At 36.9% G+C, this 22,488-nt stretch overlaps 3 protein-coding genes across 6 annotated transcripts in view; all 3 read left to right on the top strand.

Moving 5' to 3' along the window:
* LOC122640017 (co-chaperone protein p23-1-like) overlaps window positions 1-14,971 on the top strand; it is a 22,553-nt gene extending 7,582 nt beyond the window's left edge. For 2 of the 3 annotated variants that reach the window (XM_043833100.1, XM_043833101.1), the window contains exons 8-9: window positions 11,998-12,008; window positions 14,958-14,971. The gene's annotated coding sequence lies outside the window, so the exon portion shown is untranslated. Of the gene's footprint in view, window positions 1-11,997; window positions 12,009-14,957 lie in introns of those variants that run through there. The other variant, XM_043833108.1, reaches the window with a different exon arrangement.
* LOC122640019 lies at window positions 5,266-8,034 on the top strand. Of its 2 annotated transcripts, none has more exons than XM_043833110.1 (4): window positions 5,266-5,617; window positions 6,394-6,504; window positions 7,462-7,564; window positions 7,676-8,034. In XM_043833110.1, the coding sequence occupies exons 1-3, from the start codon at window positions 5,363-5,365 to the stop codon at window positions 7,555-7,557; spliced, it is 462 nt and encodes a 153-aa protein (XP_043689045.1). In that variant the 5' UTR covers window positions 5,266-5,362; the 3' UTR covers window positions 7,558-7,564; window positions 7,676-8,034. The 2 variants fall into 2 exon arrangements, with proteins under 2 accessions (XP_043689045.1, XP_043689044.1); XM_043833109.1 differs by having other exon boundaries at window positions 5,267-5,617; window positions 7,462-7,542.
* On the top strand, window positions 10,591-22,488 carry LOC122639132. Its single transcript, XM_043831961.1, has 3 exons — window positions 10,591-10,991; window positions 21,196-21,517; window positions 21,765-22,488. Exons 1-3 carry the CDS (start codon window positions 10,591-10,593, stop codon window positions 22,296-22,298), a joined length of 1,257 nt encoding a protein of 418 aa, XP_043687896.1. The 3' UTR covers window positions 22,299-22,488.

Raw genomic sequence — 22,488 nt, 5'->3', positions numbered from 1 at the left:
TATAGTAAGATAACAACTAACTTGGTAATTAGAAGAGCAAAAATGAACCAATTCACAAGTGAGTTATCTATTTAAGGTAGATGATTTGATAACTGGGATGGCTGGATATTCAACATTTCAATTGAGGTTAGGGAAATTATACTGGTTTTCTGGTTCTGTTGGTGGTGAACTGGTGATTACTAGAGCAATAAGATGCTTGTTAGGCTCCATTTGTTAATGAAAGAGAAGGGGACTTACTGAGAGCCTGAGAGGTTAGAATTGAAGGGTCTAGCTGTACTAACAATGGCTTATTGTCCCATGTGGAACAAATCTTTCAATGAAAAGGATTTCAATGTTTGTAGGGTTCTACCAATCATATTTAAGGACCTTCCAAGATAATTTGCACCCTGACTGCTATGGTCTCTGCTAGTCCAAACTCGATCATAATCACAAGAGAATCATTATTAATCTAAAATGCATTCAAAGCCTTTAAGTTCGACCCCAAAATGTTTAATGGGAAGATACCAAGGGCGTACCCAGTGCACAAGGCTCCCATCATTGTGTGGTCTGGGAAGGGTCATAATGTAGGCAGCCTTAACCTCATTTTCACAGAAAGACTGTTTCCAGACTCGAACCGTGACCACTTGGTCACAATGGAGATACCACTCTAGGTTATTTGTTATTTTGGTAAAGGATTTGCTGTGGAGGTGTTAAATAGGCCTAAAAACTCAGCAACTGAGTTAGGGAGACCAGGTCACCTGTGTGTGTTTAGGCTGCACATACAGTTGCCATTTAAATGGTGAAGATGAGCATTTATACAAGCAAAAGGGACAGGTGATAGGTATCGTATGTGCAAGCGAACCAAACTCCTGAGTTGGGCAAGCTAGTAAAACTCCTCAGCCGAGGTAGAAAGCACTTTCATTGGAGTTTCGTCAAACAATATATGGCAAGACCAACAGGACTTATATGGTTTCTCTAGATTGGCATCAAGTTTTTGGCCATACAACAAACGCAACACAAGATATTTATCTAGCAATATGGGTCAAGTGAGGGAATATTAGTTGTTACTAATTTACCATGTGGTAAATTTTAATGCGGAACTAGAGAAACTTTTTAGATGTGGACGAGGAATTTTTTATTTCATAAAGAAATAAAAGTGAAATCCCAAGTTAAGAAACTCATTTTTAAGGGAAACCCAAAGGGCAAGAACAATGAAACACCTAAAACAAAAAATAAAACAACAATTGTTACACCAAAAAAAGCATAATCCAAAACATTAGAGGTCAAGGAGCCATAATAGTTGTTGAACCGACAGAGTCATGTAGAGAGGTCACCAAAGTGGGGAATAAAAGAGGAGAAGTGGCCCATAGCTCAACAATGATATTATAGAGTCTGGCAATCTCTTTTTTGGGGAATTTCATAAAGTACTCCCTCATTCCCTAGTTTGGAGGATAGTTCAATTTAAAATGAACATTTTTTAATATATATGTCAAAAGTTTATCTGAAATTATAAAAGAAAAATTAAAAAAATGGCATTGATATATTTTATACATTAAAAATTAGATCGAGTTTTCCTGTACCCATGGTGAGTGGGAAGGGTAGGAGACGGCGGGAGAAAGCATCACGGGGTCTTTTGGGAAAATACTAAAACCCAATTAGGGTTTGTGAACCCTAGGATGTTTGGTGAACTATTCTCTATGGGTGGAGGAAAATTTTGTCCTTAAAAATATGTATTAGAGGTTATGACAGATTTGTTTCTTGATTATGATTTGGTAGGAGTGTGAACTGGTCAGTTTCGCTCGGTCTCGGTTGAGCCATAATTGGTCCTTTACATATAAGGCCCAAGACTGAAACCGAAGACTTGTTAATCAGTCCTCAAAGCCAAAACTGAGATTGGATTGTTATTCGTTCCTTATTCGGCCAGTCTTTCAGATTAGATCAAAATTGGCTTATTTATTAGTAAAAAAAAATTACACAATCTAAAACTAAAATCGAACTGTTTATTAAATCGTCGGTTGGGTTCAGTATTATCCGGTTGCACTACAACTTAGAACTTACATTGTTAAAATAATTGTGAAGTTTATATTTTTCAAAAAGGGTCCTTCTAAACGTCTTGATGCCTAGTGAATTATAACACTTCATTATTTCCCACTTGATAATTATAAGTCAAATAATATAAATAAAAAAAATTGCTCAAGCTTTGATGCTTGTCTGATCCTCTATCATAAAGACGAGACGTGTCATATAACAAATACTGAAACGTTATATTTCACTATACAAAGTGACGGGGAATAAAACCCTTTTCAAAATGAAAGGGTTAAAGGGACTCTGATCTGACCAGGCCAGAATCTATGACCTTTATCTGGTATTCAAACCTGCCGACTGCCGAACCAACAAAGTTACAAAGTGGGCCCTGCCCGGCCCATCACGCATCATGATGAGGGTATAAGAACTCAGCAATATTAGCTAAAGGGTATGTTCAGTCTTCGCACTAAGCCGTTTGAGGAAAAGAAATGAGAAGAAGTCCTCGTTGATGGCATAAACTTTACAACTTGATAGGCCAAAGGATACGTAGGTCACCAACCTAGCCTGCCCTGGTGACGACACAAATGTGGGCCCATACCTCTCTTTGGAAGTTGGCCGGAAGATGTATCCTTTGAATGGGTCCTGATTGAGTCAGCCAAAATGGATTCAATATGAACCAACCAGGTTTTGGTTCTACCCTTTGATGGGACCTAATGAGTCAGCCAAAATGGGTTCAATATGAACCGACCAGTTTCTGGTTCTTTTGTTCACACGAGAGCAATCGAGATCTTCTCGGACTTCATTCTTAGAGGGTTTTACTAGTTTACCATGCCCTGACTCTACCGCACTTTGGTTGTAATATCACTTGTTAAGGACTTGAGTAAAACTCATCCTTAAAAGCTAGTTTGTAAGAAGAGGGATTTGGCTCCTCTCCTGTGAGCCCAACACCAAGGGAGACATCTAACGGTGTTGGGCTTCTGGGTGCATAGGGATGTGTGCCCAAGAAGAGGCATCCTTAAAAGCTAGTCTTTAAAAAGAGGGATCTAGCTCCTCTCCTGTGAGCCCAACACCCAGGGAGGCATCTAATGGTGCTGGGTTTTTCGACTCATGGGGATGTGTGCCTACATGGGGCCTGGAGCGCGTAGCAGCTCAGTGTCATTGGATGCCTTCCTGGGCACTCCCTGGGCGTTGGGCTTGCAGGAGAGGAGCTGAATTCTAAGAAGAGAGGGTTCAAGCACCTATAAGTTTCCTCATCGATCTACTCCCATCGAATTTGTGATTATTACTTCTGCCTTCTGCGTGGAACCCCAACAATAGTTTTTAAGTATGAGTTATACCCAAGCTAACATTTTTTTTCTTTTTTTTTTATGAGAAGAAAAATATATTGATTAAAAAACATGTTTTCTTCTTAAACTTTGTTGAATTAATTCCTAGTAATCTCTAAAAATCAACAGTTAACGGCTAAAACAAAACCAGACCCTCAACCGGTCCAAACGGTCAGAATTTTTGAATCATGGGCTGCTGAAGCTCTGAAAATCAAAAAACGTTTCTCTGTATTAGGTTCCAAACGGCCCCCACAAAGGAAGAAAGCATAAAGGTTGAAGCCCATCATCTCTTTCTGAATAGTAACATTTGTAGAATATTTAAAAGTTCCACTTGACCAGATTAGAAAAATGGGATTATGGAGAAAAAGATTAAAGAGGGGATTCTTTCTTTCAAAATCAAGTTGGAAAGGCATTCTTATCTGTCAAAGTTTGCTAAGCTGCTGCACTGTCTTGGCCCCTACGGTTCTCATTCCCCTCTCTGGCCCTCCTCTGTCACTGTATCTGTGTGTGTGTGTTTTGTGTTTTGGTAAGCCCTTACTGTCTACTCCACATCAAGACTTCTCACCTAAGCATCCTTTCCCAAGAAAAACAAAAAAATACATATAAGATTTACTGATACTCCTCAGTACCTCACCCATGAAGCCATCAGAAACAACATGCCATTGCGATTATTGTTGTCTCCCCTTTGTTCTAAGATATAAAATAGTAATATAATTTCTACTTTACCCTACTTTCTTGTGGATCTGTTTTTGGATGAATAAATAAATAGGAGAAAAAATGCTACGATTGCTGCCTGGTCTTGTAGCCCCTGCATCCAGACATATGAGTGCGTGAAATTATCATCTGCCTCTTGTGAAATAAAAAAATCTCATTCATTTATATACTCTTTTGCACGTGCTCTCATTGGTTCCCATGCTATATCTTGCCCTAAAAAAAAAAAATAGGACGATTGTTCTCTACCTAGGAGCGCAGGCTGCGCCCATATACATGGGGCAATCATTTCGGCCATTTAGGGGGGGCGGATTGGTCATTTCGCCCACCCCCATGTGTCAGGACGCATCTTACGTCCCCGGAATAGAAAAATATATTAAACCCCAAAAGAAAAGAAAAAGAGAATATTACAAGGCAAAGTTGCCACCAAGAGGCATTAGGTTCCAGACAAACAAAGAGAAAAGTACAAGAACAGAAACATCAACGCAAAAACGGTTGGATAATCAAAACTACATTGTCTCTAAAAAAGGAACAGTAACGAGCTAAATTACATTGCGATCTTCTAAGGGGTATTAGATTTTTTAATCAATTGAGCGAAGAAAATAAAGGACAAACCTAATAAGGTGACTCTTCTTATGATTTTAATTAAGGGCAAATAGAGCCCAATTGGATATTATGTATTATAATAACAGGAATAATGGATAGTTGGGTGTTTGTGGTCCTTTAATAATGTTGGAACTGTGAAGGGCTATTGCAGTTTGTTGAATTGTCAGTGTACCTACTTAAGAAAATAACTATCTTACCAGAAATATATAGGACCATCTACAACCTAGCTTGACTAAGTTTTCATAAAACAAAAGTGAAATGGATAAAAATAGCTATTATATACCTAATTAAACCTATACTGACATAGATGTAAAGCTTACAAATTTAAACTATACTTTGGATACTAAAATAGAGGGTTGTTAATAAGTGGGTGTGTGGGTAGTGGGCTAGAAATGATTTGAGCAAATGAAAGAAACTCATGGATTTATCCCAAAGTGAAAGGTCTCTCCAACTTTATGAAAATAAAGTGATGGGTAGTTTTGTAATTTCCACTAATGCTTTTTGTAAATTTGCTCATAAAGAAAGCTGGTTGGTATGGGACCTTTAGAAACCATACTTTGTTTATAAGCACCTGCAATAGGAGAAAGAGAACAATCATTCTAAAGCTGAAAAAAAAAAGAAGAAGAAGAAGGCAGAAGAGAAAAGAAGAGAAGACCAGACCAGAGAGAATTCTAGAGGGAAAGAAGCTAGAGTTTCTCAAACTCTAGAGATAGAGGATGCAAACACAGAGGCAAATCACTTGGGAGCAACAACAACAAGGACAGATTCAAAGGATGAAGAATTCAGGAATCATAGGCAGTGAAAGCCCACCAAGGGAAGACAAAGATGAAGATATGTCAAGATCTGCTCTCACAACTTTTAGAGCCAAAGAAGAAGAAATTGAGAGGAAGAAAATGGAGGTTAGGGAGAAGGTCCAAGCTCAAATTGGTCGAGTTGAAGAGGAGACCAAACGATTAGCAGAGATCCGTGGAGTAAGTTCAAAATTCACCCTTTTAAGCTTTCATAGATTTTGAATTTCTTTTCCAACTTATTTCAATGTTCTAATTAACTCAATTTTAAGAAATAATTGACTAATTCTTCTCAAAAACTAAGGACACTTCTGAAATTTTTTTTTGGGTAATCTTTTCTTCTTAAGAGCATAGATTTGAGGTGCTCAACATGGAAACCCTAAAATTTAAACACAAAAATTCATATTTACTGATCCTTTGTATCTAAGTTTTTATGATATGAACTCAAATTCAATTAGATATAAACTTTAATTAGAGGTGATGAAGGAACTCTATACAATTTTCTTTTCTTTCTATCATTGCTTTATAGAATACATGAAAACCATTTGATGGGTTTCTACCAAACAAGGCACTACCAAAGATGTGGACCCAAATGTGGTAGTTACCAATCAAAATATTCTTACAAAATATAAGAGAAAATGAAAATAGAAATAAGGAAAAAAAACATGAATAAAATATTATTATAAACATACATTGGATGCTCCTATTTTTTCTTTTCTTTTTCTTTTTCTTTTTCTTTTTCTTTATTCCATCCCCTTACTTTATCTATTTTCTTTTCTTTAACCTTAATAAGGAAAAAAAAAAAAAAAAGAACTCCAATATTACATAAGAATAAGAATAGTTCCAGTCCCTACCTCTGGTTAATTACATTTAAATGTATCGAATCTATATAGAAATTGATGATCAATCACTCTATATATTTGAATTTCTTTGTTCAAAACAAATTACAATTTTAATAGGAGCTTGAAGCATTGGCGGATCCAATGAGGAAGGACGTTTCTTCAATACGTAAAAAGATTGATACTGTGAACAAAGAGTTGAAACCATTGGGGCTGAGCTGCCAAAAGAAGGTGACATTCAATATCTTCACCCTCAATTATACTTTTTTTTTTTTTATCCTACTTTATTATTAGTTTCTTGTAATATTCACATTTGGATTAGTTTATTGTCACTATGTTGGTGCTATTTTGATTTTTGTAACCCTATGTCATTTCTGTCACGTGGCAACTGATCAGGTGAGGTTAAAATTTTGTGGACAGGAAGACCCCATATACCGTTGTTCATATGTCAAATTTCAGTTTAATTGAAGTTAGCCATAGAGCAAAACAAATCTAGTAAATTATCAGGGAAACAAAGAGATTGCATTGACTATATAATCTAATGTATTACCCAAAAAAGACTATATGATCTAATGAATGCTCTCCATGGCCAAGAATTGAAGGCAGTTTAGTTCCACATAGGTCGAGCACTGTACAACAGTTTCACTTATGATTTTGGAATGGGCCTCTGCACCCCTAAAACTTGGGCTTTTGGGTTGGACATCGTCACTATAATGAAAGTATGAACATATATGGGAGTATAAACTTAGGGGTGCAAGTTTGATCCTGTTGGTCCGAACCCGCCCTGGCCCACCTTGAGCGGGTTGTAGTGTTATTTTATGTAAAATTGATGATTTTCTCTCTGACCCATCCCAATTCAGTCCAATCCAAACATCTCTCCCTTCACCCACCCTATGATCAGGGTTAACAAGGCTCAATCCTGAAGGTGGGTCAGGGTTGGATTTTTCAGGCCCTGAGTCAGGGTCTGGTTAGGCATGAGCCAAACTAAAAGAACTTAGGGTTGGGTTGGGGTCTTAAAAAGCCCGGCCTAACCCAACCCTGTTGCAGCCCTAGATAAACCATTACATTAATGGGGAAATATTGCATAACTTTTTGCACACGACAGAATAAGAGGTATGGTTACTAATGCATGGTTAATTAGATCGAATTTTATTAAAGTGGGATTTTTTTTTTTTAATTGGCTTACAGGAGAAAGAATACAAAGAGGCCCTTGAAGCTTTCAATGAAAAGAACAAGGAGAAAGCTCAACTAATTACAAAACTAATGGAGGTGAGTGAGAAATGAGAATACATAAGTTGTATTAAGAAACAATTAGTTTTTTTTACTTAAAAACAATTTTTACAAAGTTGCTTCTGAAACCATTTTATTTCTTCTATTTTTTCTTGTATGATCTTGTGATTAGCTGGTGGCTGAAAGTGAGAGACTAAGGATGAAGAAGCTGGAGGAGCTGAGCAAGAATATTGATTCCCTGCGCTGAAAAATTCACAATGTTTATACTAAATTAGGCCTGCAGTGTGCTATATTTTAGATGACCTTTTACTCTCTTTTATCGATTTCCTTGATTTGGTGTATTGTAATGTTTATGTTTATGTTTATGTGTTCAATTTGCTTTTTCTTGAGGGGTTCTTGATCAGATTTATGAAAGAAACACACCCCCCCTAAACAGGTTTCTAACTAAGAACACCTTTAACGTTCAATATATTTGCTTCTCATTTATTCTTGTAATTAATAGAAAGACAAGCTTCTCAGGTTTCATGTTTAGTCTGATTGATGCCATCTGAAGGGATGGTGCATTGATTGGGAACCTAGAAAAACAGATTTTACCAACAACTCATTAAATGGTATACGTGTTTGATAAGCTTCTAACATCATAGTTCGTAGTGATGTTTAGTGCTCCATGACCTACCATGTGGTGGTGGGACATGTGCGGATTGATGTGACAAGACTTAAGAGTATTACCATATATACCTACCTCATTTGTAAATATTTAACCCCAAATGAATAAACAAACTAAAAGAAAAGTTTAGGGTGGTAACCACACTTAGGGATGTAAATGAATAATCGAGATCCGTTTTCGTATTCGTGTCCTTATCTGTTTAGCACTATCCAAATTCGTTCAAAAGCTAAACGGATGCAGATACGGATAGGCTATAGTTATCCGAAAAACTATATGTACATGTAAACGGATAAAATATCCGATCCGTATTTGTTTAGCACTATCCGAATTCATTCAAAAGCTAATCGGATGCGGATGTAGATATAACACTATCTGAGTCGAATCCGATCCATTTACATCCCTAGCCACACTCCCATGTGTCTATCTCTCTCTTCCTCGAAACTCTCTCTTCCTCAATAAAAAGGGGCAACGATGTTTTTTCATATGGTAAGGGAAGAAATGGATTCATAGGAGTGCTTGCGTAGGCCACACTCCCCACACTCCAGGACAGAGTTCTTTTTCCCAAAAATTCAATACATAGTTTCACAAAATTACAAAATTATCATAGGTGGGTAATGAACATGATGCACGATCAGATAGATTTGCCTTGGCTCAATCCATTTGGATGGTGGGTGGGATCCTAAACCTTCTTCCTCTGTGGATTTGATTCATGTTTGGACCAATTGCTAGGTATTAGCAAACTAAGTAACTTGGAGCCTGATTCCATTAGGTGGGACTGTCCACTCATCCGGTATCTTCTCTACTAGATCTGCATGGAATATTTTGAGGAGCTCTCACCCTAGATTGAGTGGGCCCTATACATTTGGTTTAAGACTTGCATTCTTTGCCACTCCCTCACGACATGGAGATGTTTGGTATGTGCCCTTCCCACTAAAGACCAGCTCATGTGGAGATTTATCCCGATTGCGCCCTTTTGTTGCTTATGTTGAGCTAGATTAGAGAGTAGAGTTGAGTTTCCTTTCTCTTATCAGATTTGGAAGTGGTCCTTCAATAGTGTCACCCATCGAAGCTCAATGGATTGGGAAAACATATCATGGAGATACTATTTGTTGTACGGCCAAGTTGGCTTTTTGTAATACCATAGCCCATATTTGGAAAGAGAGGAATTTACGTATTTTCAAGAACGTAACCGGCCTACACTACCCTTACAATTATCAGAGACATTTGTATTGATGTTGAGGATCGATGTTGGGGATTCCTCTTAGTGAAGGATTCCCCTCTTCCTCTCCAGAGAAGTTGGGTCTTCCTTTTGACTGTATATATATTTTTTTCTTCCTTCTAATAAAGTGATTTACTTATCCAAAAAATATATATATATATAAAAGATGGAAAAGGTTCTCTAAGCCTAAGGCACACATTACGCATTCTCACATATATTATAACAACAAATTCTTCAAGGCAAGAGAGATAATGAATAAAAATAAATACATGTGAGAGGGTGGACGTAAAGTGTCATGCTTGCTCAGAGAACCCTCTCCCTAAAAAGATATAATGTAAAATACTGATTTTTTAAAATTTAGAATTCACCAATTATTAAGGTGTGAGGTCTTTTATGAAACAGACCCACTCATCCCACCATGTGGCAGGTTTTGTCGTGCTAAACATCACTATGTTTTAGTCTTAGAAACACTGTCACAGTTGTTCATTGATTATATATCACTTTCATGAGTGCTCAATTTTGATGGATGTAGGTAAATACATTTGGTAGAGGACTGGTACTTAACATGTAATGCATCCCCCAACCTTTATCCTCTCATATCCAATTTGTGATGATTTCTGACTCTGAGGATAAATGGTGGTGTGTTCATGCCAAAAATGGTGTCCTCACTATTAAATTAGCCGCTTGTTATTTTTCACCACCCTCGAACTTATCTCATGCTGATTTACTTTGGTGGAAATTCTTTTGGAAATTATAAATTCATTCAAAATTTAAAATTTTCTTCTGACGTTTGCTACATGTAGGAATTCCTATCAGGGCTTCTCTGTCGAAATGGATCCAGATTGACTCAACTTGTGCTCTTTGTGGAAATGGTGTTGAATCCTCATGGCACCTTTTCTTGTCTTGTGAATGGGTTAGACACATCTGGGTTGCAGGACCATTGGGGTTACGAACTGAGTTTTTGAAGTTTGACAATATCTACTCCCTCTGTTTGTTTTTTTATTCTCTTCTTAAGAAGGACAAACAATTAGCTGTGTGGTTTTTTACTGTGTTCTTTATTACTTGTTATTTTGTTTGGATCGCTAGGAATAGGGTGATCCATTCCACTGAAGTTACTGATCCCTTAGGGGTATTACGGTGGATTCAAAATTGGATCTCTTATCATAATCTATCCCCCACCTCCCTTTGTTCCCAGGATGTAATGGATGATGCAGGACCTGTTTCTGTTAATCGTATATGTATTCCTTTACCTATGCTCAATTACCCTGTGTTGATCTGTGCAGGATACTTCTCCACAGGACTGAACATTGTAGGATGGTCCTATTTCTTTTTGTTAAATGGCAGGATTCGGTTTTTTGACACAGGAACTACAACCCCTAGGGATGCTCTTACAGCTCTTCTTTTTGCGGTTCGTAAAGGGATCGACCATGCAGCCTGCAGTGGGTTGAAGATTAGAGAGATATGGATGGACAATCAGCTCCTCTCCGATACTCTTCCATCTCCCAGCAAATGCCGATTGCCATGGAACCTGTTTAAGGAACTATTATATATATCTGACAACTCTCAAGGGGTGATTTTGTTAACAACTGTAATCACTTCTGCGTTAATCTAGCTCAAAATATAGCTAGGAATACTTGTATTTCCCCTACTATGTATATTTAGTTTTTGTTACTTTTTCTTATCATTAAAAAAAACAAAAAAAAAAACATGAGTATGAGGCACTTTTCATTCACCCACAGTCAAGGGAGCGAGAATCACTTGATTGAGTAGTTCAGATGGTATGGAGAGGGTATCAGGGAACAATGGGGGGGTATCATTGAGGTATCATCAATTTCGAATTATAGGGGCCAAAGCATTTATAACCGTAGAGGGATGTACTTTTCCTTCTCCCACAATGGTGGAGAAATTTTTCTACATATATATAAATATGTAGCAAGGATAAATAGGGTTCGAAATTGCAAACATGCCACAACTCCGCTATCAAATATAATCATCCCTTGGTAACTGTGATTGCAGCTTCTTGCATCACACACACAACAAAATTATTATTACTGCTTGTATGGATTATGTTTATACTAGGAGTGCACATGCAAGAGGCTAAAGCTCGGGGAATGCTCATGGGATTGCAAAAAGCAAGGTCTTTAGGAATCGACTGGCTAGACATTTGGACTGATTGCGAAGAATTAGCATCATGGGTGAATCAAAACTCTGCTCACTAGCCATGGGAGTTTTCACTATTCTGCCGAATATTAGCTCTGTAACCGAGTCTTTAACGAACATTTGATTGTTAAGAAAAATAGAACTTTCATTGATCCGGCCCACAAACTAGATGTAATGGCTAGATCAAAGTGGACTACATCTGATATTTTGGATTTTGTATCTTCCTTTCTCGTTTGGTGTTTTCTTTTAGGGAGAATGTTCTCTGTGCCGCAGCGCAGCCTACGCCCAGGCACATGGGCAGCCTGTGTAGGGGTGCAGGGTGCTCATTGCGCCCACCCCCACGTGCTTGGGCGCAGGCTGCGCTGCGGCACAGAGAACATCGCCCCTTTCTTTTATTACCAAAAAAAAAAAAACCATCTTTCAAATGTCATTATCTTGATGTTTAAAGTTATTCTAAACGTATAATAGTATGTAGGTTAGTTTAGTCATTTTATTCTTACTAACCTTGTTTTGTAGTGCAAACATCCATGCAAGCCTCCATCTATTTTCTAGCTTTAATTTTTTGTTATTTCATATTATTAGCAATGCATGTTTAATTTCAAAATGTTTATTATTTAATAAAATTACCAAATAACTAAAATGAACGATTTGACCGAGTGGACTGTGACACCTTTCTTAATTAGTCTTCAACCTAACAAGTTCTCATTCTTTGATTTGTCCTAAACCTCCATTGAAATCATCTTTGGAGTCATATTTATTGGGAAAAAACCCTAATTTGGGTGGCAAAAAAATTCTAATTCCTGGCTATGGAAAAAATGTTTTGTGTCTATTTTTTGAAGTCTTTGAATTTGTCTATGCTAAATAGATGAACAAGCCACATGTTTGCTGTCGGCCCAAGATGTTGCCAATTAATAAAACTAGAACTTCAAAATTAGTAGGCTGACCTATCAACAACACATTACAATTAGGTATGAAATAATATTTTATATAAAATTTCTTTTATTTCACTAAAAATATAAAGTTATACATATTCACAATTATAATTTGGGGAGAAAGTTCTCTGTCCGGGAGTGTGGTCTACGCTAGCACTCCCATGAGTCTATCTCTCTCCTCCCCATATGAAAAGACACCTCTACACCCTTGTTTTGAGGAAGAGAAAGATAGACACATGGGAGTACTAGTGTAGGCCACACTCCCGGACAGAAAACTACTTCCCTATGATTTGATACATACGTATATACCCACACATAATCTGTCATCATTCTAGCAAACACATGGGGATACAATTGATGTAGAGCTCCCAAACCTGTCTCATTGGTCAAGTTTGAATGGAAAAGGAGGGATGAAAATGCTTTAAAAGAAAAATCATAGTGACAAGAAAGCTACATTAGGGGCACTGGAATCCATTACAACATAATCATATTTTCATAATATAACGAGGGGGAAAAGAAGGTTGTTAGGCTGAGTGGGGTTTGTGTGCCTAGACACAGGAAGCAAAAATGACCACCCCGGCTTTGTGAAATGAAAAATCTCACCACTGTTAGATATTTTGCGAGCTCTCATCGGCCCCCATACTGGTGCAGGGGTCACATTGCCTAGCAGTGACCCCCTTTTAATAATGCAAATATGATCAGTTTCCAAGCTTTTTTATTTTTAAATCTCTTATGGTGCTCTATTCAAGCTAAAATTGGAAAAATCTTATTGTAACCAAAGCGGTAAACTAAGAAGTTGCAACCATAATTTTTTACCTTTTTAAGATAACACCTTTTTTTTTTGTTTCCCAATGAGGGTAAATCATGTCATTTCATATAAATACTGTGTTAAGTACTATATTAAATAAATTTCAATGGTAAAATTTTATGTGCATGGCCGTGCACCATCCACGGTCTTATCCCCCCTCTCACAAAATAGGGTCAAAATGATGAAACTACCCCCTATTTGACGCCTCGTAACCTGCTCCTACCTAATGCCACATGAATGAAAGCCCTCATCAATTTGAATTTATTGACGACCATTTTTTGAATTTTTATCCACTGCTGTAACTGGCGTGTTGCTGTACACATCGTGCGGTGCAGCAGCGGCCATGTGTGTATAGCAGACCCCACTATGCACACATGGTTGTTGCTGCGCCGCACGATGCGCACAACAGTGCTCAAGTTACAACAGCGGATAAAGGTCCCCCTTTTTTACTCCTATATTAAATATGTATTAAATAACTTTTTTGGAATAAGACAAGGGATACTTAAAAGAATGTTGCACCCCCTTTAAAAGCCCAACATCCTAATTCATCACATTGGTGACAATAAGCTGCACCCCCTCTCAATGCATCCTAGGATCTCCTCCCGATCGATACTTAACCATCCCATCCCACACCTGAGATGAGGCTCTCTCTCTCTCTCTCTCTCTCTCTCTCTCTCTCTCTCTCTCTATATATATATATATATATATATATATATATATATATATATATATATTTTTTTTTTTTTTTTTTGTGTGTATGTTGGCTATGCGCTATACAAGGGGCCAAAGTGCTAGATGAGGAACTATCGACGTAGATAGGGACCCACAAGGGGCTAGCCAAGGACCCCACAAGGGGCTAGGAAGGGACCGAACCACACTTATTACTACAGCTACATTGCTACTACTATTTCAAGAAAAGGTGGGGGTAGTAGGGTCGGAGTTTCGACATTATCGGTCTGAACTTACGCTAGACCCAACTGTACGTCTATGTAATTTGTTAGTTGCTTCTAGAAAATATTTCGGCATTGATGGAACTTAAGTAAGAGATTAATTAATTTCCTTCCCCGTATATTTATTTGCAGTAATTGCCACCTGATTTCTAGCTCACTCATGTGAAGGACGGTAGCAGCTGCCTATGTTCTTTCTGAATCGTTACCCTCTGATGAGTCAAAGAATTTTAATGCCATTCTCTAGAGGTTCTTGAAATTATTCATCTAAAGTACATAGAATTTTGATGAGTCAAAGAATTTTAATGTCATTCTCCAGAGGTTCTCTTTATTTATGAATTTTAAAATCATTTAATTTTTTTGGTTCAAACTTCTAAGGCAAAGTACATGGCACAAGGGCTATATTTGCAATGTAAGAAATAAATAGTAAAGTAAAGAAAAAGGGGTGATGTTTTCTGTGCCCAAGCACAAGGGGGTGGGCGCAATGACCACCCTGCCCCCCTGAGTGGCAGGCCCATATGTCTGGGTGCAACCTATGCTACGGCATAGAGAACATTCTCTCAAAGAAAAAATATAATAAAATAAAAATAAGGTAAATTATTATTATTATCACAAATGTCTATTAATTATTTTTCTAAATGTTATAAAGCATCAATTCTGCAATGTGGATATATGTATGTCAATTCTAACCGTTAGATAGAAAAGACATGATCTAGATTAGTCACATGTCAAATTTCAGAGTCTAATTCAATCAAATACCGCCTTTTATATTGTCATATATCTTGTGTAGTCCATACATGTGTACTAATACTCTAAGTGAGAATATCTTAGATTTATCTCGTGATTTTTGGAAATATCACCTTCCATAGTCACATGCTAACTATTCTAAAAATAATAAAGAAAGCAATGATGAGTTTGTGTCTTTTTATTCTTCTTTTTTTTTTTTTCAAAAATTTTATTTATTTATTTGGATTTGGCACTTGGATGATTCTCCTAGAATAGTAGATAAGATATTTCAATTCAGATCTTCTTCAATGGGGGAGAGAAAATAATAATGTGATCACAATGGTGGGTGAAAAGATTTCATGGGTGAAGAAAAACTTTTCCGGAACACATTCTTGATAGGATTTTCCAAATGTCAGATGCCTTTGCTTTCCATGCTTTATTAATTAGTCCTTGTTCCTTGTTAGGAATCAAACTCCTGATAACCTAACTAGTTTGCCTTATTTTCTTTCTAAAGAAAGAGTAAAACATATATCGATTTTCAGAGAAAGACCTTCTAAACGATACTAGAAAGAAAGAGCTATTTTATCGATGGATCCTTCCATATATAGTGATTTTATGTTATAGTGATTTTCATACGTAAGTGTATATAAACATGAGGACCTTTATCTGCTTTATTTCCTGGGTAGGTCCATTTCTCCAAGTTCCTCTAATAGAGGGGGGTAGAAATGACCACCCTACTTTTACCTAGGTGGGGTCCATCCCTCTCTATTAAAGGAACTTGGGAAAATATATAGAACGAGCATGAAATGGAACAGATAAAAATACTCTTATCCAACAACTAAAATGGTAATTGTGTTTATTCACAACTATAGTTAGTAAAAACGGAAACGGTAATAAAATGGAGTTTTATGGTACGGATTTTAAACAGTAAAAAATTATAAATGGACGGTCAAATAAAACGGTCAAAAACAGAGAACGATAAAAAATGAAAAACGGACGGTACGGGTTTTAAACGTTTATATTTCAAAAAAAGGGAACCAAAAAAAGGCCACTATTCTCATATAAATTAAAGAATTTTTATTTGAAATACATGCTTCTATTTCTGGTATCCATGCATTGACTTTGAGTTGAAGGTGATATCATGAAAAATGTAACCCTTTGAGTCATTTTTACGTTGGTGAAAGAACAAGCCGATTAGAGTTCGGGAGAGAGAGATATGGTCAGTTAAGTCCAAGGTCTTAAAAAACGCCAAAAAAATGAAAACGTGTTTTAAACGCGTTTAAAACGGGAATGCTTGCCGTTTGCCCTTTTTTACCGTATATTTAGAAAACATACGACAAAACGTGTTTAAAACGATGCAAAATGAGAACGCGTTTAAAACCAAATTTTAAACTCGTTTTAAACGCGTTTTTGCTAACAGTGAATGACGATCATTTATGAAACCTTTCACTAAACTTTATTGTTTATATCAAAATTTTTTGTTGTTTAACCTTAGGGAAACCATACTAATACTTCCAAAACGATTGGACAATCCTCGTGGCATTTATTACGCCCACGACCAGAGAAGTAACACAATGAGGCTGATGACATGCCTCAATTATACACGAAACCAACCTCATCTCACATTGCCTTATCAGCCTACAGCGCACATTAGCAAGGACCACATTAATAAAATGTATAATCAAGGGTAATTTCGTCATTTCACTAAAAAGGGCACAGAGAGCAATTAATTAGAGGATGTTGTTATCTTTGAGGTTTCCGAAAGTAAATGCCGTATCAGGGACCATTACGATCCAGATTAATTACGTTTGTCCGCCTCCTTGGGGGTCCTTTTCACATTTAAATAACAGATAAAATCATTAAATTGTAATTATGTGATCCACTGGGAAGTGAAAACGAAATTTAAATAAATATGGTAAGCACATCAAATTAATGAAATAATACTGTTGCCTCTGTTCGTGCAGTTATCCTTCAACTCCCCCCATTGGCATAGGTGGCGGCAGCTCCTGACCCGACCCGACCCGACCCATCAATAGAGAAACAGTTGGGCACGTTTGGTTTCACTTTATTAATTAAGGAGCTATGGTTGAATCATGAATGCTTTGTTTTCAATTTTAGGCTACGAAGCCAAGATAAGAAAAAATTTGAAACATTTTAAAAAATAAGAGACATAGATACATTAACTTATCATCAGTGTAAGCACGCTTACTAGTTAGATTAGCTATCGATTGTGAATAGGGTTTTGCTCTGTGTAACTATGGTTGTCATACCAAATTCATCTTCCTTTGTACAATGATGGAGCAGTCTTTCTTTGTCCTATAAAAGGGGCAAAAAATGAAAGTGAAAAAAATAATTTTTTTGAGTAAAAAAAATTTGTATACTATACAATATTGTCATTACATTTTATCTTATGGGACCGAGTTTTCCTCGAGCCAGAGTGAAGGAGGAATTCCTTCGTTGATGGTCATCATTGCATTAGGATAGGTGTCTAAGAATAATGAAAGGCATTTTAAACTTCTAACATATAAGAGGAAAAATAATGATGACCTTAGATCCGTGGGCGAAGAAAAACTTTCTCTTATCTTATATATTTTGTATAAGATGTTGTTGAATGTGGACACCAACTTGACCAGGTGGTTATGTCATGGCCCGTGGGTGCCCTTCTAGGGCCAAAGACTTCACCTTGCTATCAAGTCTCCTTCGTCACAAAATAGTGCTAGTTGTCACTATTCCCCCAACCGTAGGCCACCCCTCTTGAGAGACCACCTAGGCCAAAAATATGGATAAAGAGTAGAGGTAATGTAAAGGAGAAATCTGTGGGAATAGAGTATGGGTGTGCCTAGTCCACAAAGCTCCCGCCACTGTGGAGTTTGAAGAGAGTCATGATGTATGCAATCTTACCCCATTTAGCAGAGAGATTGTTTCCCAATTCAAACCCGAGATCACAAGATCGCAATGGAACAACCTTGCCATTGCATCGAGGCCCACCCCCTTAATAGAGTAACAAAGCTAAATACAACCTTATGAGAAATTGACAACGAATCCAAAGAGTGGAAGCCGGAGCCAATCCAAAACCTGATTAGACCGACCCATCAAACCTGTTCCAATTCCCACCTACTACCATGCCTCCATTAGTGTTCAAATAAGCTTAAATTACATCAATTTAGAGCATTATTTCAAGCCACCTTAAAAGCGATTCATGATCGGGGGGTCTTATTCACATTGAGGTGCTGAGTTGTTATCTGTTAACATCAATTAAATTTGTGATCGATCCATATAATAATCCAATTAACTATCCCCCAAACGAAGACATTAATGAGTGATGGGATTTAACAGCAATTAATACTATAATTTGTACTAAATGGTTGACCTATCAAGTATTTCAATTAGATTAGGGATTCCAGTATTGAAATTAGGATTAATAGAGCCTGGTTCCAGTCACCATACTACCAATCGTGTAAGAAAATAGATTTAAGTCAGCCAATTCATCTTCTTCCCTTGAATTAATAGTTTAATTTGTATAATGAGTCTTAATTTAGTCTCTTAGGAGTTGGTCTTTAATGATCCACCAACAACCCTGATCCATTTTCTAGATCCTTAATCCTTTCACCCACTTACAATATACGGAACAGTTGTGTCTTTTCAGATTGGAGATGGCTTGCACCAATCTTTTCATGTACAATTTATTTGTTTATTATTATTGTCTAGGCTAGAGTTTTAAAGCACGTTCGTATACGTACATGACCGTGCAAAAAAAGTGGATCCATAAACTCATCTGGGTGACTCATCAAGCCATTTTGAGGGATTATATGCTAATTATTATTAGGTAAAGAGATCTAGGCAAGGTTTTAAAGTATCGGTGCGATATGTACTTGTTTTGCTAGTCATCGATATTGATACCGTGCCGATATTGTACTGATAGTACGATACAAACAGGGATAAAATGGATAGAATACTCAGTTTTTAAAAAAAATTCAAGGGTAATTTTGTTCGATACAATCAATCCAGGCCGATATCAAATCGATTTTGTATGTTACCGATATCCGTTCCGATACCGTGTACTAAAACCATGGATCTAGGGGTGTCAAACAGTCGGTTTAATCTAGGGATGTAAATGGATAACCAACACATCCATCCGTTTAGGGATATTTGTGTTTGTTTAGAGATATCTGGAAAAAAAAATTTGAACGTTCCGATAAAAATTCGTCTAGAAAAAATTCTGAGTATTTAATAATAAAAAATTAAGTAAATAATGATTTTGAGGGTTTTTGAAGATTCACCAGGTTATAGAATATGAGGAAAAGAGAATCATGATCGATATGGATTGAGAGTGAATTGTATCTGCTAGGGGGAGGAAGGTCCGGGTTACATAAGGTAGAGATATAAACCAATGATCGAAATCTGAATTCGATCCACATCCGAATCCGTTTAGAAATAAATAATGATCTTGACAGTTTTTTAAGATTCAACAAGTTCTAGAATATGAGGAAAAGAGAATCTTGATCTAAGAGACATGGATCCATAGTGGATTGTATCTACTAGGGGGAGGAAGGTCCAAGTTACATAAGACAGAGATGTAAACGGATGGTCAAAAATCCGAATTCAATCTGCAACCGAATCCATCCGAATCCGTTTAGAGGTTTTTGTATTTGGTCAGGGAATATTCAGATCCGATCACATTCGATGCTTATCCGAACCGAATCCAATCCGTTTACATCCCTAGTTCAATCTGGTTTGGATTATTTTTTACTTCTTGTTTGTAATTAAAACTAAATCACTTAAGTGTGTGGTCAGTTGTTTTGTTTTAATTTTTCGTATACCATGCTAAATTGAAAATCAGGTCGCTAAAATGTTCAATCTACAAAAACCAAATTGAAACCGATAGTTATTAGTTGTCAACGGTTTCTTTCAATGGTCCTTTATCAATGTACTATCGATTGATTCTTGATTTTTCATATAAAAAAAAGAAAAATAATTTTCTGTCCAGAAGTGTGGCCTACGCAAGCACTCCCTTGTGTCTATCTCTCTTCTCCTCAAAACAAAGGGTGGGGCAGAGGTGTCTTTTCAAATGGGGGAAAAAAGAGATAGACTCATAAGAGTGTTAGCATAGACCACACTCCCAAATTGAGAACTTTCTCCCATAAAAAAAATAGTGAATTTTATTTGTTGTATAATTGGTTTTTTTCTTGCTTCGATTTACAGGGTTATTTTTTTATCGGTCCTTGAAGAACTTTCCCCTTTGTGTGAATGAGTAGATTTTTCCATGTAATCCATCATTCTTTGAAGCAACAATGAAAGCCAAATCTGGTACATTTTGGCAACAAAGTTCTTTTCTAGCCCAAGGCAAGTTCTCGTACAAGGTTTTTGAATAGAACTTCGATCGGTGAGAGGTGTAAGCACTGTGAGGTGTGAAGTGATCTCGTATCAAGCGATTTGATTGATTTATCTCTAAAACCCAAAATCAATACCATTGGTCGGTTTGAATTAATTACGTTGTAAATTGGGAATTCTCTCCACGAGCATACACTCTGTGCCTAGACACAAGAGCAAAATGACTAGGGATGTAAATGGATTGGATTAGGCTCGGATAGTGCTATATCCACATCCGCATTTGATTAGTTTTCGGACGGATTCGGATAATTCTAAATGGATACGGACACGAATACGGATCGAATATCTTATCCATTTACATGTAAATATAGCTTTTTAGATAGTTATAACCTATTCGCATCTGTATCCATTTAGCTTTCGAACGGATTCAGATAGTTCTAAACGGATACAGACCTAGATACGAAAACAAATTTTGACTATTCATTTACACTCCTAAAAATGATTACCCACCTCATGGAAGGTAGAAATGCCACCCCTATTGATGTTATGCGTATTCTCTCATTGACCATGCCCTGATGATGTGAGGGCCACACTCTGGTACAAATTAATCATCTGCTTATAAACCACGTGGCCAAATTAAGTCGTGTTTGTCAACCTTAACACGAAGTGCCGTGCTGGATAAATTAGCCTTATGTTTTTTTATTATTTTATATTGGAAAAGAACAATGACGTCAGTTTCATTTTGGTGAAGAATTGAAACCCAACTAGTACTTCTCCACAGCATTTAATGCCCGCCGTTACTGACAGCTCCACCTTTCATTATTTTTTTCTGTCCTCTCTAATAATCTCTCTTAACGGATTCTCATTTTCTCTTTATAAATTAACTCTCTTTCATTTTTCAGATTTTCAAAATCCTTCCGTGTTCTCCAATTCCCCTTTTTTTTCTCCTTTATCTTCCTCTGGTTTTCGTTCTTGAAGTTCTCTCTGCAAAGAAGAAGAAGAAGAAGAATTCTACTACTCATGATAATGGCGGCGGATGTGAGTTCTCTTGTTCAAATACTGAATGGGTACAAAGAAGAAGAGTTGAAGAACGAGACTAGTGGTGGGAAATCGAAAAGTTTGATTACTAGAGACTTGCTTGGAGGTAGTGGTGGGTTCTCTTCCACCGAATTGGATCTTGATTTGCAGGTCCCCACTGGTTGGGAGAAACGCCTCGATATGCAGGTTTGTTTGTGTTCTTAATTCATTCATTTCCTTCGATGATTTCATCCTCAAAACCCTTTTTTTGTGTTTATACCCAATTTTGTTCTATGTTCCTGCTACACCTGCTTTGACTCTTCTTTTTCCATTAAATTAATTCACAGATACTTGTTTATTCTCCGATTCTATTGTTTTCCCCTAATTGATTGAACGAAAAATGAAAAAATTTAAGACATAAATCCATATAAATTATTTCTGTTCTTTGCTACAGTCAGGCAAAGTCTACCTACAGAGATGCAATTCTTCAATTTCATCTTCATCATCGGGATCAGAACACAAACATTATCATCACCAGAAACAACAACAGCAAAATCGAAGTATTCCAGAGCTTCAAGATTTGAACTTTCCTCCAGTAACACCATCATCAAACCCTTTGGAAGAGACTCGTTTGGAGCTAAGGTTGGTTCCTTCTTTTGATTACCAGAGCGTCTGTACTCTGGATAAGGTGAAATCAGCGTTGGAGAGAGCAGAGAGAGAATCGGGTAAAAAACGTTCTTCTTCGTATGCATCTGCTTCGTCTTCTTCAATCAAGGAAGCAGCAAAGGAAATAGAGGAAGGAGAAGAAAAATCATCTTCTTCATCTGGGTTTGAATCTAGTTCTGATTTGTTACTTGCTGCTGGTTGTCCTGGTTGCTTGCTTTACGTTTTGATATCGAAGAACAATCCTAAGTGCCCTCGTTGTGATTCCATTGTTCCAATTCCTCTGCAGAAGAAACCAAAAATTGATCTCAACACTTCAATTTGAGAACAAGGGTAGAAGAACAGAATTGGTTTTTGGGTATTTTTTGTTGTTTAATTTTTGTAAATGATAGATAAATCATTACTGGATAGGTTTGTTAATGAAGGATAAATTCTGATTTGTTATAATTACATTTTTAAACATGTGATTAAGATTTTCATTTAATATAGGAAGGATATTTAAAGTTCTTTATTTC

The sequence above is a fragment of the Telopea speciosissima genome, chromosome 9 (genome assembly GCF_018873765.1).
Source record: "Telopea speciosissima isolate NSW1024214 ecotype Mountain lineage chromosome 9, Tspe_v1, whole genome shotgun sequence".
Classification (NCBI taxonomy): domain Eukaryota; kingdom Viridiplantae; phylum Streptophyta; class Magnoliopsida; order Proteales; family Proteaceae; genus Telopea; species Telopea speciosissima.
Note: the sequence above shows the minus strand (reverse complement) of the source record. Positions and strands in the feature narration are given on the sequence as shown.

What these genes read in the sequence shown, in the direction of transcription:
- LOC122639132 (XM_043831961.1), top strand. Translation starts at nt 10,591, where the DNA reads ATGGATGATGCAGGACCTGTTTCTGTTAATCGTATATGTATTCCTTTA. An exon ending in ACAACTGTAATCACTTCTGC is followed by an intron (nt 10,992 to 21,195) that starts GTTAATCTAGCT and finishes TTCATTTTTCAG; the next exon opens with ATTTTCAAAATCCTTCCGTG. An exon ending in AGAAACGCCTCGATATGCAG is followed by an intron (nt 21,518 to 21,764) that starts GTTTGTTTGTGT and finishes TCTTTGCTACAG; the next exon opens with TCAGGCAAAGTCTACCTACA.
- LOC122640019 (XM_043833109.1), top strand. Translation starts at nt 5,363, where the DNA reads ATGCAAACACAGAGGCAAATCACTTGGGAGCAACAACAACAAGGACAG. An exon ending in GGCTGAGCTGCCAAAAGAAG is followed by an intron (nt 6,505 to 7,461) that starts GTGACATTCAAT and finishes ATTGGCTTACAG; the next exon opens with GAGAAAGAATACAAAGAGGC. An exon ending in TAATTACAAAACTAATGGAG is followed by an intron (nt 7,543 to 7,675) that starts GTGAGTGAGAAA and finishes TCTTGTGATTAG; the next exon opens with CTGGTGGCTGAAAGTGAGAG.